General features: G+C 48.7%; 1 protein-coding gene across 2 annotated transcripts; it reads left to right on the top strand.

Moving 5' to 3' along the window:
• Nucleotides 1-786: 786 nt before the first annotated feature.
• Nucleotides 787-18,953, top strand: LRRC3C (leucine rich repeat containing 3C). 2 transcript variants are annotated; one of them, XM_083708871.1, is made up of 2 exons: nucleotides 787-2,593; nucleotides 14,534-18,953. In XM_083708871.1, the coding sequence occupies exon 2, from the start codon at nucleotides 14,641-14,643 to the stop codon at nucleotides 15,421-15,423; it is 783 nt and encodes a 260-aa protein (XP_083564997.1). In that variant the 5' UTR covers nucleotides 787-2,593; nucleotides 14,534-14,640; the 3' UTR covers nucleotides 15,424-18,953. The 2 variants fall into 2 exon arrangements, with proteins under 2 accessions (XP_083564997.1, XP_083564998.1); XM_083708872.1 differs by lacking the exon at nucleotides 787-2,593 and adding an exon at nucleotides 10,162-10,253.
• Nucleotides 18,954-19,586: the final 633 nt, after the last annotated feature.

The raw sequence follows: 19,586 nt of genomic DNA, 5'->3' as shown, positions 1-19,586 counted from the left end.
ATCCCCCCCCCAAATATAGTCCGGCCCCCCACAAGGTCTGAGGGACAGTGGACTGGCCCCCTGCTGAAAAAGTTTGCTGACCCCTGGGCTAGAATGACCCTCAGGGTCCCTTCAACTCTACAGTTCTATGATTTTATTATTTCTATTCACGTTTTGCGGTGGCCGCTGCCCACTGAGAATGGCAGAGCAGAATGCAGGGATGCAGAATGCTCAGGGGAACTCTGGTTGGCCCAGAGCCAATGAGAGGTGGAGCTAATTCTAGCCCTGTCCCCCATCCTCCTTGCTGGGTCTCTACAAGGGCAACACTGGGACTCAGGTGGAAGAAGCTGGCAGACAAGAACCCCTTCCCCCTAGACTGGATGTGAGTAAGAAGGCAAGCAAGTGGGGGCTGGCTGAGGGCAGACGTAGGCTTGGGGAACAGCGCCTTCACTGTTCATACCACAGTCATTATTTCTAAATCTGCATCCATGCTGTTAACACAAATTAGTATATGTGAGTTTGATGCAAAGCGGTGTCCTAAGTGGTCATACAAAGAGGGTTATCCCTTCCCTATGGGCTTGAAAGCTATTGTTTCGCTTGAGCCTAGAACAGGAAACCAGTGCAGGCACCAGAATACTGTTATAATACTGGTTGACACCAGAGCACAACAACATGACAGGTGTAATAATAATAATAGTAATAATAAAAATAATAAAATTATTAATTGCTTGTACTCCAGCCACTCTGGGCAGCTTTCAACAGAATATAAAAGAACACACAATGCATCAGACATCAAAAGCTGGGCCATGTTCTCAGTGGGGGCTAGTTTAAATGATTATTTAATTTTTTTAGTTTGAGCACATTCCTAATATTGCAAAGATGCTGGGGGACGGGGACGACTTGCTGCAGCAAAGTAATGTTTGGGAAATGACTTTCCCCGTCCCCTGTGCTCCAAGTCCTGTAACCTTGTCTCCCATGATCGATGTCTATTAGTTTCTGCGGCCGCTGCCAAAACAACTTGCTTCAGATGAGCCCCCTTCCTCCGCCAGCTAGACTGGAAGATGAGCCCAAGATGGTTCCCAGAGGTGTACTTAGTTTCAAGGTAACTTCAAGGAAACAAGATATGCCATCGGAGTCCAGGACCTGTCAAAATGGCAAGCTGCAGAAAGCGGCTATTTTTAAAGGCTGCGGGGATCCGAGTGCTCATTTTGGTTTGGGATCTGTCTGCTGGATCCCACTCCAACATACCTCTTCATGGCAATTTGGGGAGGGGGAGTTTAACAGTTTCTGCAGTTAGGCCCTAAAACTGAAGGTTTGTGGGTGAATTGGGTGTGATTTCCTGTTGACCAGAGTCCACAAGAGTCCCACTCTCAGTTGGGGAGCTTCCTAGAGACCAACTATTCAGGCCCCACGTCCAAATGTCAGCCTCCCCACCTGTCTTTCTAGTATTTTGGTTGGTTTATCTCTTCACACATTCAAACCATCTTTGCATCACTAAAGGGCGACTTGTGGCTCGTTTGGTCATTTATGGTGGGCAATCCCAATAAAGGCATGCTTTAGGAACATCGGGTGCTGCCTTATCCCACTGGTCCATCTATCTCAGTGTTGTCTACACGGGCAGGCAGCAGCTCTGCGCGCGGTGTGTGTGTGTGTGTTACAGGAAGGGGGTCTTTCCTAGCCCTACTGGCAGATGCTGCTCATTGAACCAGGGGAATTCTGCATGCAAATCAGACGCAAGCCACGTCGTCTCATGGTCCCTTTTCAGTACGGAGTTTCCCAAGCGGTCCGCTTTGCTTCTTAACTTAGTAGGGTTTGTGTCCCCACTTTGGGATATCAGTAGAAACGGGAAGATGGGGAAGAAATTGCCAATAACTAGCAGGGAGCGTCTTTGCTTGCCCCCCAATTTGAAACAACAAACATTCCAGGTTGCACAGAGCGCTGTGCGTGTACAGTATATGCACACTCCTCTTTCCAGGCGGGGTTTTCAATCCCCAAAGGAGAGCTATCATTCTCAGCGACGAAGCGGAGAACCCACCCTCGCCCTCGCCGGCTCAAACGCACAGTGGCGCGCAGGGAAACGAGCAGGCAGGCGCACGCACTCGCACATTACAAAGACCGGGGAGGGCATCGAGCCCCTGATCGGTGACTTCCCTCCCACCCCCTTAATTCATTTTTGCCTGCGATTTCTTCCCAGCTAGCCAGAGGCTGCTCTAGGTGCCCAAGGTGCACCCGCGCCCGCCCGCCCGCGCGCGCACCCAACCCACTCACACGCCCGTTCCCGGCTCGCACGCGTGGCGGCAAGAAGCTGGCAAACTTCACGCGTCCTGCCCTGGCGTGATGGGAGCTCTTGCGCGAGAGAGAGGTCGGGGTCGTCTCCTGCTCCGGATTCAGAGGCAAGCTCCGGAGCCTGCTGCGGATTAACGGGATAAAAGAGAGCGAGCAAGAGGAGAAGGGAGAGGAGCCGAGCGGGGAAAGCCGCAATGCCTGTTGCTTGGAAGGGGATCGTGGCGGATTCGGTCGGCTCCCCCCGCGGCTCGCCTCTCCCGCTTCCCCCCTCGGGCTGCGGGGCTCCGGAGGGCAGCTACGGCCAGCGGCGGGAGGCGAGCGGCGGAAGGTGAGCCGGATCCCAGCCCTCCACCCCCCCCCCCCGGGTTAGAAGCGGGAGGAAGGCGAGCGCGGGAAGCGGGGCGGGAGAGCTCAGCCATGGCTCCTCCGGCGAGAAGGGCGAAGCGGGAGCGAGATCCGGAGACCCGCGCGGAGGAGGAGGAGGAGGAGCAGAGTTGCAGGGAGAGATGGTGTGCTGCAACTTTGCCTGCATCGAGGAAAGTTGTCTCTGGTTTCATTCCCCCCTTCCCTTCCCATGCAAAATCTTTATATATTATTTTTTTTAAGAGAGAAGGCAAACGTGCACCATATGCATGCTTGCTCAGAAGTAAGCCCCGTTGTGTGCAGCGGGGCTTACTCCCAGGCAAAAGTGTGCGCGGTTAAGATTGCAGCCTTGCAGAAGCCTGGTTACACCTCTTCCGCTTCAGCGTTCGTGCGGGAGAGAGGAACGGGGATTGCAAATTTAAAACGGGCTTGCAAATTTGGTTGCAAAGGTCTTTTCCAAACCGAAAAACTGGGGGGTGATAATAAAAATAATAGCCGGGTTTTCAGAAGGGGCGGGGAAGGGGTGTGTGTGGTGGCCCCGCCACCCCCCGGCTCCCAGGTAAGGCCGTCGGTTGCATTGCCCAAGGTGCATGGTTAGACATGCATCCGACAGCTCACTTTATTTGGGCTCCCAGGCACGACGCAGAATCCTGTTCTGTACTCAGCTGAAGCTTGGTTCTCCCATTCTGCCTGGGTGGGTTGTGCATGTGTGTGTACGTGTATATGCGCGTGAGTGTGTAAGAGAGAGAGGGAGAAATGAAAGACCCTTTGCTTTAGGTATGAAGCCGCTGATTTGGTGCCCTCTCGTGGCTCTCCGTTTCATACCATTATATCGTGTGTATCTGTATATAAAACCATGGAAAATATATATTAAAAAAGCAAGAGGTTGCAATTCCTTAAGCACAAGTTTTAAAAGGTGAGGAAATAAGGACGTTGGTCTTGGGGGAGAAACTTAGCCTGCGTGTAAAAACCACTGGGATCATCTTGAATGTAAATCTATGCAGCAACTGGATCTAGACAATGCCATTTTTCATGGTGGATTTTAGTACTTGAAATCTCTCTGCATCCTTTTCAAGAAGAATTTTGGAAATGGCATTTTTCATGCTTCTGTAAGTTTCAGTTCCACTTAACAAACGAAGAACGAATTAGTTTCCTAGCTGGTTTCTTAGTACGTATATCTTACTTCAGATCTCACAGTAGTAGATATTTCCTCTGGCTCTGCATCAAGATCCCCCCTCCCTCTCTCTCACACACACTTTCTTTAAAAATCAAGGAAACAGCAGGAAATTAACAACCCCGAAATTATTGCTAAATTCCCCCTGGAAAAAAATGTAGTTTTTATCTGCCTCCAGAGCTTGATTGCAGCTTAGTATGATAGATTTTGTACAATCACATGGTGCAACTCTGATTCAGATTTTGGCCACACTCATCTGCCAAAAAAAATAATAATCCCCTCTTCACTGTTAATGTGCTGCTTTGCAAGGATGGGCCTTCACAGGTTGCATATAGTCATATTAGATAGTATTCTAGGTTTGCTTTAAAAGCACACATGCAGACAGACCTCTTTCTCCCTTTTCTGGAAAATAAATAGGAATCTACGGCTGCTGATTATGCCTGTCTTTAAGAGAGTGTGTGGTGGCAGCAGCCACAGCAGCAAACAGAAAAAAGGGGTGTGCGCAAGACTGTTCCGTTCTGGAGAACCAAAATGTGCAGTTAAGGTGTCATCTGAAGTTAGGGTTTTCCTTTAATTTTTAAAAATGGCAGAGGCGTGCAATCTGCAGTGGTTAGATGCCTGTAAATACTGGTGTGCCCTGGGGGAATAAAGGCATTCCTTAGACGGGCTTTTGGGACTACATACCTTCGCTGGGAAAATAACATGCATGTCACAATTCCTGCATGATGCTTGTAGAGGTGGTTCAAGTTATTTTGCTGCCTGAGGCAAAGGACAAGATGGCTTCCTCCCATTCCAAGTTCAGAAAATGATTCGGCTGGTTGTTGAATCTTGCTACTGGCCATGGGGTAGTCTGGGGTGCGTGACTGGCCTGGTTGGCAGCGCACACAGAAGCCAAATGAAGCTGAAGATTCAGGGCAGGCAAAATTAAAGTGCTTCTTCCCACAGCGCAGAAGAGTTCTGTTGCGTTGAAGTCTTGCTTGCGGGCTTTCCATAGCCATCTGGTTGGCCACTGTGAGAAGAGAGTGCTGAACTAGATGGGCCTTTGGTCTGATCCAGCAGGGCTCTAAGAAGAGGAGGGCTCCAGCGTGCAGAGGAGGAACAATGGGGAGGGGTGGGGCCCGATACTGCTGCTCACCAGCAGCTGCCGCCTGAGGCAGTTACCTCATTTTGCCTAATGGCAGGGCCAACCCTGCAGGTACAATGTGTTTATTTGTGTATGTTTACACCTTATACAAAGGACACTTCATGGTGACCTTAGGCATCCTATTATTTAAGGCTACATCTACACCGTACAGCAGAGGGTATTCCGCAAAGAATCCCGGGAACTGCAGTTGACCCCTCACAGAGCTACGATTCCCAACACCCTTGAAAGGCTACAGTTCCCAGGATTATGTGTGAGGCAGCCGTTCGCTTTAAACACACAGTGTAGATATAACCTAAGTTACCTGGTGCTCATTCAGTAGTCAAAGCTGCCATCCTACACCAGCTTTACCTGGGCGTAAGCCCCATTTAATTCAATGGGACTTAACTCCTAAGTACACATACATAAGGTCGTGCTGTAATTAACTTCCAAGATGGAAGTTCTGAACTTTTCAGTACAGTTAATTATTTGTTTGTTCATTCTAAACATATTTTTGTCCATTAATTTAAGGTGACAATTCTCAAGAGTGACTCGCAACAGTCTGGAGCAAAGACCAGGATCATGCAGAATAGTAAAACTCGAGTAAAGTGATTTTTTTAGAACAACAGATGCACTGCTAGAAACCATCAAGATTGAAATAATCTTGGGAGTTGTGCTAGGAAGTCTGGCTGAATGCACAATTATTTACCTGCTGTCAAAAGGATATCAAATTTGGCACCTTTAAACCACAGAGCCTAGGACTTGCCGATCAGAAGGTCGGCGGTTCGAATCTCCGTGACGGGGTGAGCTCCCGTTGTTTGGTCCCTGCTCTTGCCAACCTAGCAGTTCAAAAGCACGTCAAAGTGAAAGTAGATAAATAGGTATCGCTCCAGCGGGAAGGTAAACGGCGTTTCCGTGTGCTGCTCTCGTTTGCCAGAAGTGGCTTAGTCATGCTGGCCACATGACCTGGAAGCTGTATGCCGGCTCCCTCGGCCAGTAAAGCGAGATGAGCGCCGCAACCCCAGAGTTGGTCATGACTGGACCTAATGGTCAGGGGTCCCTTTACCTTTATCTTTAAGCCTGCCTGGCAGAGAGATTCCATGTGTGCAGTTGCCCCAGTGGAGAAGGCCTTCTAGTTCAGGGCCGGCCCTATCGCTAGGCAGAGGAAGGCAGCAGAGCCTGGGGGGCAGGGAACAGTAGCAAGGCTTTGTGGGCTCAGGCCTATGCGTGCCACATGGCCTTATCCCAGTGCCGTTAGCTAGCCTATTGCCCTCAGGGGCAACGGACGACATTGTTCTGCTAGCATTGAAGTACAATGTGACCTCTGACTCATCACAAGCCATCGGATGAGGAGTTTCAATACAAGCCTGCCCTTGCTATTGTGAGAATAGGCTGATCCCATGCCGCTCTACAGTCCTGATTTAAGCAGGACACCCCGGAATTACAGAAGATCATCTTGGCTTCTGTACTGGGTCCCGAAATGTCCAGGGGTTTTTTTTCGGTTCGGCTCTCTGGTGCAAGTCAGCTGGCTCGCACCAAAGCACTGGACCAAAAAAATGAACAAACAATTGCTCAAGAGAGCTCAGGACAGGGGGAAAAAGGAGCGTCCTGATTTTGGTCAGTGGGATGTTGATCTGAAACCTCGCCTACAAGTCTTGCCCGCAGGTATAGGCAAGGCTGTATATCTGGAGACTGGTACCATTTCCTAGACAGAAACCCACCTTAATGGCTGAGGCTGCATCCTTGTGACTTCATTCCTCGTTCTGTTCCAAAGCAGTGCAACTCGGTACTTTTGAATCTTTAATTGGCCGATCTGTTGCCAGCAGGGCTTTCCCAACCCTCTTCGCTCTCTTAGGGAAAGCAACTCGTCATTTGCCGAGCCTGGAAACACTCAGTGAATCCCTTTCACCATTTAATGGGATTGCCTTCCTGGCAGAAGACCCATTTGCTTGAAAGGGAGGGAAAGACCCAAACATCTTAGCTTGGCTCGTTTCATGGAAATCCGGACCAAATTACCTTCATAAAACACACAGGCTCAAGACCTTTTATAGCTCCTCAGAGCTGGAGGACCGTTTTCAAAAAACTCACCAGGCATAATTGGCTTTTTGAAATAGGCAGAAGCCCTATTGATCCTAGATTTGGAAAGACTATCCTTCCACTGATAGCAGAGTTTTGATCACAGCAGGAACGGCATGTTCTATTTGGAGAGAGAGAAATTGTTTGCTAAGTATAATAATTTTCTTCCTTTCCCTCTTTTTTTTTAAAAAAAGAGAGCAACCCTGCATACTTTTAACCTTCATGAATGCAAAGTACAGCACAGAAATATCTGAGACAATGCCTGTCAAAGCCTTGGAAAGGTTATAACATCTAGGGGTTCTTTAATTTAGAGCAATGTTTCCCAGACTTGGGTCTCCAGCTGGTTTTTGGACTACAACTCCCATCATCCCTAGCTAGCAAGACCAGTGGCCAGGGGTGATGGGAATTGTAGTCCAAAAACAACTGGAGACCCAAGTTTGGGAAACAATGGTTTTAGAGAAAAGGGAGATAAGAGGGGATATGATAAGAGTAAAATTATGTGGAGAAAATGGACAGAGACAAGTTTTTCTTGGGCCACCCAATGAAGCTGAATGCTGGAAGACAAAAGGTAATACTTCTTTTTCACACAGTGCAGAGTTAGACTATGGCATTCCCTCCCACAAAAGATAGTAACAGTCACCAGTTTAGATGGCTTTAAAAGATCAGACAAATTCATGGAGGAGGCGGCTGCCAATGGCTACTAGGCATCACAGAGCAAGTTCTCCAGAACTTTCCTTCAGGTTGCTTATTAAGCAAAACAGTGCATGGGGTGGGGGATGAACGGAGAGAAAGTAAAATGTAGGCATGGTGTTGGAAGCCCAAAATATGTAGCTTATAACAATCTTAAAGTGGAGCGCAGGAGGTGCTAGGCAGATTTGCAGTGCGATACCATTCCACCTTGAGGCCACCTTAGCCATGCTGTTGACACTGCAGTCCAAACCTGCAGGTGACGTCTCCTGGCTGTGTCATGTAGCTGTAGAACATCAAGCCACTCTGGAAGCCCACAGGCCATTGGCCATAGCGTGGAACAAACATTCACCAACACCGTCTTCTGGGAGTGGCCACCCATGAAGAACCTGAATTACTATAATAAAGTACCTTTTAACCCTAATCCCGACCTAGAATAAGGTTACCAGATTTTTTTTCAATGAATCTGGGGACACTTTTAAACTTCAATGGATTTTGTATGGGGACTGATTTGTAAAACGGGGACTGTTCCCAGGAAACCTTAGAGATACTATGGTCAATGGTACTGAGATCTACAGAGAAATCCGAGAGGTCTAACTGCCCTGATACATTCTCTGGCATATGCCATCCACCAGGGTAGCCAAGGGACAGAACCCAGACTAGAAAGGACCCAAGCCATCAGTATCATCCCAAACTCCTTGAAAGTTGAGAGGCTGCTTAGAGACTGGACCATAGTTGTCCATGGTCAAATGGCTTCTTGGTGAAATTTGACTTCTCCACGACAGGGCTCACTACTGCCCCCTTGAGGCAGACAGGAACAACTCCCTTGATGCAGAGCATTGTATACATTAAGAGCAATGGCTTGGGCGGGTGCAAGCTTGCTCTCCAGCTGCACCTTGGCTGCTGTACCCATTCTGAAGCACTTCCATTTGGGTCCCGGTAGTTATGTGAGATGAGTATGGAAGCAGCTCCACATCAGATATGCCTTGCGACGTTTCCACCCTGAGCATGGTGCCAAGCCATTGCATAATCATTGCAGGGTGAAAGCTGATGTTGACATGTGGGCACAAAAGGGCTTATCTGATGCCAGCATGTCTGAAGCCTTCTCCTAGTAGGTTTCCTTTCTCGGCTAGTCCCCTCCTCCCCAACGTCTTTCCCTCCCAGGTTGCAGTCTATTTTTAAATGACAACACTGGGTGGAGAACATTATTGCAGAACTTTGCGTGGGTGACCTCAGCTTGCTGACACCACGTGGGCACATTGCTGGCGGCTGACACTGGCACGCTTTTGTAGTGACTTGGCTGGCACCAAAGGACATTGAGTTCAGGGTGCTGTTTGCCTGTGACCTACGGGGTCAGCGCCAGCCCACACATGAGGCAAGGTGAGGCAGCTGCCTCAGGCAGGAGGATCAACAGGGGCAGCAGATCTGGCCTCTGAGGAACACATTGCCTGCTACTGCCGCCACCGCCACGGTAACAGCAATAGCTCCTTGGAAGCCAGACCTGCCACCTGGATGCTCATATTTTAACTGGAGAAATGTTGGAGGGTATGGAATAGGATGTCCCTATTTGCATCGGAGAAATGTTGAAGGGTATGCACCTCCTCTAAGGGACGCAGGTGGCGCTGTGGGTTAAAGCCTCAGCGCCTAGGACTTGCCGATCGAAAGGTCGGCGGTTCGAATCCCTGCGGCGGGGTGCGCTCCCGCTGCTCGGTCCTAGCGCCTGCCAACCTAGCAGTTCGAAAGCACCTCCGGGTGCAAGTAGATAAATAGGGACCGCTTACCAGCGGGAAGGTAAACGGCGTTTCCGTGTGCGGCTCTGGCTCGCCAGAGCAGTGATGTCACGCTGGCCACGTGACCCGGAAGTGTCTCCGGACAGCGCTGGCCCCTGGCCTCTTGAGTGAGATGGGCGCACAACCCCAGAGTCTGTCAAGACTGGCCCGTACAGGCAGGGGTACCTTTACCTTTACCTTTATGCACCTCCTCAGTAGCTCTCCCGATGCTGCCTCTATGGCAGCCTCTTGACAAAAAGAGGTCTCCTGGTCTCCTCCCACCCTTGTTCACAATATAGTCTGCCTCAGTGCCAGTCCTGCCTATGGCCGTCTATCTGAGAGGTGGCTAGAAATGATTTGCTCCCAATTTCTTATAGCCGAAAGGAGCAGGCTGCTCTTCCATTGAGCGGGCAATCTCAGGTCATCTGTTGGGACTGGAAGGGGTTCCTTGTAGATATTATTGTGGACATTCCCATTTCTCCTAGCAGTGGGAATGTCCAGCAGTGCTGACCAGGTTTGGTTCCCTTTAGGAGGCAATCACTGTAGGCTTATTGGGGCTTTGTAATGCAGTTGTACCTTGGAAGTTGAATGGAATCCATTCCAGAAGTCCATTTGACTTCCAAAATGTTCAGAAACCAAGGCGCGGCTTCCGATTGGCTGCAGGAAGTTTCTGCAGCCAATCGGAACCCGCACTGGACGTTCAGGTTCCAAAGAACGTCCACAAACCGGAACACTCACTTCTGGGTTTACAGCGTTTGGGAGCCAAATCGTTCGACTCGCAAGGCATTCGGGATCCAAGGTACGACTGTATTTCATTTTATATTCATGCCTGCAGATGTAGGTGGAGGCCATGACAAACACGGTCAAAGTCCGTGGCTCACAAGCCACAGCAGGTTTCCAGAGAGATGCAGCCACTGTCCCTAAATGCTGTTAGCTAACAGCAGGGGGGAAAGGGACGTGGGTGGCGCTGTGGTCTAAACCACAGAGCCGAGGGCTTGCCGATCTGAAGGTCGGCAGTTCAAATCCCGGCGATGGGGTGAGCTCCCATTGCTCGGTCCCAGCTCCTGCCAACCTAGCAGTTCGAAAGCACATCAAGTGCAAGTAGATAAATAAGTACCACTCCGGCGGGAAGGTAAAACAGAGTTTCCATGTGCTGCTCTGGTTTGCCAGAAGCGGCTTAGTCATGCTGGCCACATGACCTGGAAGCTGTCTGCGGACAAACATCGGCTCCCTCGGCCTATAGAGTGAGATGAGCGCCGCAACCCCAGAGTCATCCACAACTGGACCTAATGGTCAGGGGTACCTTTACCTTTTAACAGCAGGGGAAGATCTTGGTAAGGCCTTGTGCAAGGTCAAATTTGATACGCCCCAGCCCTTGCTGGGTGCCATGCTTTGGGAAGGAGGCTCTGGCTGCATCTTAGAGCCCCCCTGTCTTCTTCCCAAAGCCGAGCAATCGCTAACAAGGCTTTGGGAAGGAGACAGGAAGGCATTCTCTTGGCGCCCTGTGCGGGAGAACTGGTTGAAGTGCCCCAAATCTGCCTCTGCTCACAGAGCCCAAACTCAGCTCTCTATTTCTTTTCCCTCTTTAGTCTCACTCAAACGGCGGTCTTTCTTCACACTCCTGGATTACATTTTAATCCTATTTGGGAAGGGGAAGTCTGACCCGTTCTCTAATTGGTTTTTCATATACAGAACCATCCTGAGTGGCACTATATCAGGAAGCAGTTGTCTGACTGTTAGTTCTTATGCAGACGCCTTAAAATGCAGCTTCCCTTAATAGAAGGAGACGTCTGTCTGTCTGGAGCCTGGCCAGCAGATCTGACCAGCTTTAGGTAGTCCTTCTGGCCCTGCCCAGACCCCCAATCTCACAGCAATGTTGTCATGCTCGCCTCACCTGGCTGGTGAGAAGTTCTGGGGACGTAGCAATCACCTGGGTTCACCAGTTACCTCCAGCAAAAGGTTACAGGGAGTTTATGGTATTTGTAGTATTTGCGTTTCCTTACAAATAGACAGGTCAGACACAGGTAGAGGTATAGCTTTAATTCTCCAAACTCCACTGCGCTCACCTCAGGACCACCAAGGGAACAGCCTGTAACCCAACATGCTTTCTGAGGCAACTCAACTTTCAATGTACGTTGTGTGTACGTAGCCCCTGTCTGTCTACCATTCGCTGAAAAACAGAATGCAGCAGCTAGACTGGTGACTGGGAGTGGGCGCCAAGACCACAACACCGGTCCTCAAAGATCTACATTGGCTTCCTGTACATTTCCGAGCATAGTTCAAAGTGTTGGTGCTGACCTTTAAAGCCCCAAACTGCCTCGGTCCTGTATACCTGAAGGAGTGTCTCCACCCCCATCATTCAGCCCAGACACTGAGGTCCAGCTCCGAGGGCCTTCTGGCAATTCCCTCACTGCAAGAAGTGAGGCTACAGAGAACCATGCAGAGGGCCTTCTTGGTAGTGATGCCCGCCCTGTGGAACGCCCTCCCATCAGACATCAAGGAAATAAACAACTATCGGACTTTTAGAAGACATCTGAAGGCAGACCAGTTTAGGGAAGTTTTGAATGCTTGATGTTTTATTGTGTTTTTAATATTCTGTTGGGAGCTGCCCAGAGTGGCTGGGGAAACCCAGCCAGATGGTTGGGGTATAAATAAATAAATAAATTATTTATTTATTTATTTATTTATTTATTTATTTATTTATTTATTTATTTATTTATTTCTGACACAGACACGTTGATGATCTCATGCCCAGCCGAGGGAGTGGGAAACTCCAAAACAGCTTTCTCCTTCCAGGACTGTTTCTGGCCATTTTCTAGTTATTGTGGGCAGCTCTGTGCTGGATTTTTTTTTTTTAATAACACAATTGCTGCTCATGGGGCACATTGTATAAAGTATCACCCTATAAGCCCATTGTTTATAACACAACTCCATGGTCAACGCCACTGTTGTGCTTATGCTCCTTATAAGTTCAGGTGTGACCCAGTTTAAATGTAACACCTAGACACATGAGACTTCAGAGAAGTTTTGTTTTTTTAAAACCCCAGCATGAACAGTGCCACATTGAAATTGGACCTGAGAACTTGGCACACCCCTAACATTTTTTTTAAAGAAATGCAAGGATCTTAATCACAAAAGGAAGTTCAAGCAGCAATGAATTGTGCCTATGTGTGCTTTTTTTTAAAAAAAGGAAAAGATCTTTATTGAACACAAGTGTATTTGAATGCAAGTCTCTTGCAAGATCAGGGAGGCTAAATTCCACACCAGAGTGTCAGATTCCACCACTTAGCAGATGACAAGCAGTGCCCTCGCTGTTGATGATCCAGAAACAGTGGCTCAGATGACTAGGTGAGGAAATGAGAAAGTGACACAAGCCAGCAATTGATGCGCCGGAGCAGGGAGTGCTCTAAAGATCTCTGGTCTCAATATGGCGGACTTCCTATTCAGTTCTGAGCCCAGTTTAAAGTGCTGGCCTTTAAAGCCCTAAATGGTGTGGGACCTTGCGGGAAGACCTCCCCTCCCAGTCTGCCCGTGCCTTGGTGTCTTCAGCAGAAGCTGTCCTCTAATTTCACCTTTGAAGGTGGCCATGTGTCCTACCTCTCAGGAGACAATACTCTATTTGAAGGGACGGTCAGAGGAGAGTCCTCTGTTTACCCTTCTGAGGTAAAATGACGCATGTTGGGGGCGATAAAGTACTTCACACTATGCATAGGTAAGCCATGGAATTTGCTCTCACCGAAGGTAGTGGTGGTCACCAAGTGTGATGGAGGACAAGGCTCTCCAACGGCTGCTAGACACGATAGCTACGCTCTTCTTCCTTGGTTGGAGGCAGTGTGTTTCTGAATACCGATTGCTGGAAACCACAGGAGAGTGTTCTTGCACTCAGGTTCCTGTTTGTGGGCTTCCCACAGGCATTTGGTTGGTCACTGAGAGAACAGGAAGCAGAACTAGGTGGATCATTGTTCTGGCCCAGCAGTCTCATGCCATGTCCTATGAGAACTGCAGTGAAGGTGCTCTGGCAACTTCAGATCTTCAGCCTTGCTTCCAGAATTGTAGCTCTCAGGTTTCCTTCAGGACTGGTAATGACTACGATATCTTGTCTGCAGTGGAGATACACCCCTGTATGTGTGTGTAAACACTTTATTGAAAAATAAGAAGTGCTGTATTTTTCTGCGTATAAGACTAGGTTTTTTTAAAACAAAAAAAAAAGGTTTAAAATTGGGGCTCGTCTTATACATGGGTAGTGCTGAGGGGTGTTTTCTTAATTTGGAGTCCCCCAAAAGAGGACTTATATATGGGGGCGTCTTATACACAGAAAAATACGGTATATAATTACCGGTATAAGAGCACTGGGTAAAATAAGACTTGAGAAGAAGAAAAATAAAATAACACCCATGTAAAAAACCAAAACAAAAAACCTTATAAACATCGCGTGATTATTATTGCAGTTCACCTAATCTTAACCTTTATGCAGTGTTGATAAAAACAAATTCTAAATGCTGTTGGATTAAAGCTCCCATCATTCCTGACCTTGGGCCGTGCTGGCTGGGGCTGATGGGAGTTGGGGTCCAGCAGGGGCTTGGACTAGATGACCCCTGGGGTCCCTTCCAACTCTACAATTCTGTGAATCTCTGGAGGGCCACAGCTTGCTCATTTGGGGCAAACTCTGCCGTTTTCATATACTGTAACGCTGGTGGGCACCCATGTCAAAAAACCCAGGACTACATGTAGTTGTACCTTGGATCCCAAACGCCTTGGATCCCAAGCGCCTTGGTACTCGGACGTTTTGGCTCCCGAATGCCGCAAACCCAGAAGTGAGTGTTCCGGTTTGCGAACGTTCTTTGGAACCCTAACGTCCAACGAGTCTTCCGTGGCTTCTGATTGGCTGCAGGATCTTCCTGCAGCCAATCAGAAGCTGTGTTTGGGTTTCCAAATGTTTTGGAAGTCGAATGGACTTCCAGAACAGATTCCGTTCGACTTCCAAGGTACGACTGTACTTTGTTTTGGGGGTGGGGGTGTTTCATTGTGATGACGAAACGTTGCCTCAGCTCCAATGTTACCCTTGCTCTGTCTTTTCAGTTAGTGATCCCCGAGCCGCAGCCTCGGAGGCTTCCCCAGAGGCCAAGGACGCCCACCAAGCGACTGATGACCGAGCGGCTTCACCGTGGCTCCCCAGATGCCCCGCCATGCCTTTTTTGGACTGGCTCCTCTACCACTCGGTTGCCATGTGGCTGCTCCTCCAGAGTTTTGTCCTGATAGCCTTTTGCTTCCACTCCGCCACCACCTTCCCCAAGGGCTGCTACCCTTCTACGGAGGACGGCTTCAAAACCTTCCGCTGCAGCAAGGCCCAGCTCACCGTTATCCCCAGGGATATCCCCAACGACACCAACAAATTGTACCTGGATTACAACCACATTTCTTTCCTGCCTAACGACGCCTTTCAGAACCTGCCCGTTCTGGTGGAACTCGACTTGTCGCACAACGCCATCAGCCGCGTGGAGGTCGGGGCCTTCCGGGGATTATCAGAAAGCCTGCACGCTCTGGACCTGTCCTCAAACAAGCTGGTGTCTGTCAACAAGGATGTCTTCAGTGCGCTGAAAGCCAAAGCCAACCTCTCCAGCAACCCTTGGCTTTGCGACTGCACCCTCCAGCAGCTCGTCGAGAGGGTGGAGCTGGTGGCCGGCACCTCCGACGGGATCATCTGCGACGCCTCAGCCCGGAAGGAGCACATCGGCAAGCCCTTTCTGCAACTGGTGGGGGACATAGACTTTTGCAACATCTACAAGAAGACCACAGACATCGCCATGCTGGTCACCATGTTCGGCTGGTTCGCCATGGTGATCTCGTACTTGATCTACTACGTCCGGCAGAACCAAGAAGACGCCCGCCGGCATCTAGAATATCTCAAGTCCTTGCCCAGCAAGCAGAAGAAGTCGGAAGAGTCGTCTACGATTAGCACTGTGGTGTGACCAAAAACGAAACCCTCCCTCTGCCCCGCATCCTCAAGAAAATCGTAAGCAGATAAAAGAGATTCTACATCTCCTTCATGTGGATCGTGTCCACTAGATGCTGGAATGCACAATGGCTGAAGAGACTGTTACTAAGCAAACAAAACGACTTGGGGAGGCAGGGCCTTGCTTATACAGAAGGCCTCCCTTAGAGTTTCTTTTCGAGCAATGAGCAACAAAAATCATGTCAAGGTTGAATTACTCGGCACACTTCAAGGCAGGGGTTAGTGCCAGGTTGAATCAACAACTTCTCAGCCCTGCCGTAGAGACTCCATCATACACACACTTTGCAAAAAAACCACCCACCTCTTTCTCTCATGATACTGAGTACCAAAAACCTGGAGAACTGCATCCTGGGATATATTCCCATCATGCAATGCTCCAGAAGGATTGGGAGTGAGACTTAGGCGAAGCTCAGTGCTGTAGGTGTGCTGTTAAGATCCTGCGCACGTTTGCCCAGAAGTAAGTGCCACTGGGTTCAGTGCTGTTTACTCCTCAGTAAGTGTGTGCCGGACTTTAGAGGGTATTTCAAGGCCTGAAGTACGAAAGCCCCCCCCCCCCCAAAGCTCTGAACAATATACAGTAATTACCAAGTGCTGGGAGGCGTTTTGAGCCTGTTATTAATGTGCAAGATTAGAGAGGATGAAACAAATTGCAGCGTCCCCTTAATGCTGAATGTTCTCTTTGAATGCACATTAATAGCACCACCAGTTCCCCTGTCAGATGCTTCTTATTGGGATTTCCCCCCACCCCCTTTAATCATTTTCTTCTTTGCAGGAATCCATTAAAACATTCAGCATGGAGTGGGGGGGGGGGGAAGAGAGAGAATCAATGTTTTGAACTTTTAAGCCATTCTCTCACAGTTCTTGCTGCTGTTAAGATTATTTCTCTGGCCTGCCGGGAGATGGAAAAATCTTAACTAGCTCAAGTCATGCAATTCGGGGGTGGGGCAGGAATCATACCCACACCAACTCTCAAGGGACACAAAGAAAACATGCACAATGAACGCCCTCAACCCAGGAGATGGCAGACCAGCAGAAGGCCGTGAAGGCAAAGACACTCTTTAGCTCTCCAAGCTAAGCTGATTTTTTTGCAGGGGCCTCTGAGGAGTAGCATATGGCCTTTTCCGCACCTGCCATGTGATAGATTCACATCCAGGGAAACCTATTTCTACTGCATCCACTGGATTGAGGGGTAGTTGTGTTTACCCGTTTTCTCTTATAACTAGTGGCTGCATCATCACTATAGTATTCTAGGACTCCAAAAAATTCCCATGATTCACAAGAGGTTTTGCCATTTTGATAAAATAATTTAAAAAAACACACACACCAAACAGAATAATTCCTATCTGGGAATCATCAACCAGTAGCTGAGAATATTTATTTTGGCACCTACAGGCAAAATGCCACATTACCAAGAAATGTATACTATCTTATCAGCATCCCCCCCCCAAAAAACAGGGAACATTGCAATTTTCGTTTTGCTAAGTTTTATGTACTTAAGAATAATAATCTTAAAAACCCGAACGCATATCGTCGCTGGTTTTCCAAACGGATCAACTTTTTTATATGTGCTGTAGCAATAGCTGGATATCCATTTTGCTGGAATGCTTCACGTTGAGCCATGGCAATTATCAGAATGAAAATGCATATGGACTTATGGATCAATAGCATAAACACTTGGATCAGTAGTAAGGCACGAGATAATAGAAGACACATCTATAGGCTAGAATCACGGGGTCATGTTCTTTGAGACTTTTTTTCTTTCTTTCAAAAAACGAAAATAGTTTTAGGCTCAAATTTGACAAGAATTGACCTGGGCTCCAAAGGTTTATCGTACTGTTACTTTTCCATTTCTCAGAACCAGAACTATAAACCCGGGAAAACAAAAGGGGGCGGGGGCAGGGAACAGTTCACATGTCACCCTTTTGTTATTTCTTCACTCACAGAAGTTGCCTGCTTGTTGTGAACAACAGTGATAAAAACGGAGCACATGCTTTTTTTCCAGCTCCACTTGTGGAACTCAATAGTTTATTTATTTTGTCCAAGATCCTTATAACCTGCCCTTCCTCCAGTCTGGAAGCTCAGGGCAACTAACAGCCAATGAATTAAACCATCGTACAAAATTATGCCCGGGATTCTATAGCGAGTGTCATTGAAATGTGGCTTTGTTCATCGTTTTGCTGGTACGCTAAACCCGCCAGCTCCTTAACTCCTTGTTTTCAACAAGACCTCAGATCTCAGCTGCATCATCCTCCATGGTCTGTGGAGGTCTGAAGTAATACCTTTACAGGGAGCGGAGATCCGCCAGTTCCCATATGGGGAGGACTGCTCCTGTGAGTGAAGAGAGCATCAAAAGGGGATTGCCTGCACTGGCCCCGGTCGATTGCGCAGGGCCAGTGGAAAGCATCATCCGATCTGATGTCTCCTGCTAGCCAATACTGCATCACCTTTTATACAACACCAATGTGCCACATCAAAGGGTTGTTTTGTCTGGACTTTTCCAAACGCTGGAAGAAGTAAATTAAGGAGGACCTTAGGGAGCTATGCTGGGCTTGGGAGAGTTATTTCTACTCGCTCCAAACCTCGAGGGTGTTGAAAGAGCTGTGGGCAAGGGGGCACATCTGCGGCGCACCACTCCAGACTGCAGATGTGACCTGGATATCCACCTGTATTCCTCATGTGCCTACCTGGTTCCTGCTTGGGGGGGAATGACGCCCTGCCAGGTTTCTAGACCATACTCTGTTCTGGCCCAAGAGCGGGCAAGACATAGAGATCACATCCACCTGCCATTCTCTCAAGTGCCCTTTACTGAGAGACATCCTCCTCCAGAGCTTTTCAGCCTGGTGTTCCAGGGCAGGACTTTCTGTGTGTGGGGGGGACATTTATTATTATTTTTTTTTTGCAAGTCCCACCTACTTTGTAGCAAAATATTCCCCTTGTTCTTCAAGAGGTCCCTCCTTCCGTTTCCTTTACCAATAAAAGCCGAAACGCCTTCTTTTATCAAGAGAGAGAACGCACTGCAATAGCCTACCATCAGACTTAAAAGGGGCAGCTGGTCACCGAATGTTTCTCGGCGGAGGACCCAGAAGTCAACTGACCTTCCACTGTGACCGTGCATTGAGGGGGCCCAAGAGGTGAGGAGGAAGACTCTAATGCGCACGCTCTCTCTTTCTCTGTTGATCAGCAGCCTTATACCTTGACCTCTTCAAACTCAGTACCTCTTCTCTACATTCCCAGTATGCAGTAGGACCCCTCTCCATCGCAGCGTTGGCAGCCGGCCAGAGCTGCCGTTGGGAAAACCAAAGCAGCCGTGGAAAAAGCTTATACACATGCGCACAAAGAAGAGAGGGGGAGAAAAGGAAGGAAGAAATAACTGGTAATAAGTAAAAACTTTCCTGGTTGTTTTGTTGTTTTGTTCCCCCCCCCCAAATGTTATTTATTTCAGATTTTCCCCATGAAAAAAGGCAAATAAACAAAAATTCAACAGGCTACATTGGAAGATGCTTGGCTGCTTTATGTATGTGCATGCGTGTGTCTTTGAAAATGTGCTTTTCCACGCAAGGGTTGCACGGGGGATCTGTGCAGGGGTGGTTCAAGGCATTTGGGCAGAGCATGGGTTTCGCTTGCAGGAGACGACGCGTTCAATCCAGGTAGGGCTGGGAAAGTTGGGAGTCAGATCCAGGTCAGCACTAAAGTAACAAGTCACTGATGCCGGTGATGTTAACTCTATTCAAGTAAACCAAAATACAGCTCAGGCCTAGTGGTCTCAGCAACCCTTCCCAGCAGGTCTTGCCCCAATGACACAGTTGCAAAGACTGAAGGTCCTCTCCACCCCTCTCTAAGGCTACTCCTCTCCCGGGTTTTCCCCATGCAGTCTCAAACTGCACAACTAATCTCTGTTCTGCCTTTTCATTTCTCTGCACGTTCTCAGAGACTAGTAGGGAAGGGAGGAGGTTGCAGCAGCAGCAGGAGACTCCCTGGGTTCTTCATCCACCTCTTGACCCCACTCTTCTCTCCAGCCTCCACTTCAGTCTCAAAGTCTGTACTGCTTTCTGCCACAGACTCTTCCTGCTCACTAAACCCTGTTGCCATTCTAGCTTCCAAAACCACCTCCCCCCAGTC

The sequence above is a fragment of the Podarcis gaigeae genome, assembly GCF_964106915.1.
Source record: "Podarcis gaigeae genome assembly, chromosome: 13".
Taxonomy (NCBI): domain Eukaryota; kingdom Metazoa; phylum Chordata; class Lepidosauria; order Squamata; family Lacertidae; genus Podarcis; species Podarcis gaigeae.
The sequence above is the reverse complement of the archived record's forward strand: the minus strand, read 5'-3'. Positions and strand labels throughout refer to the sequence as shown.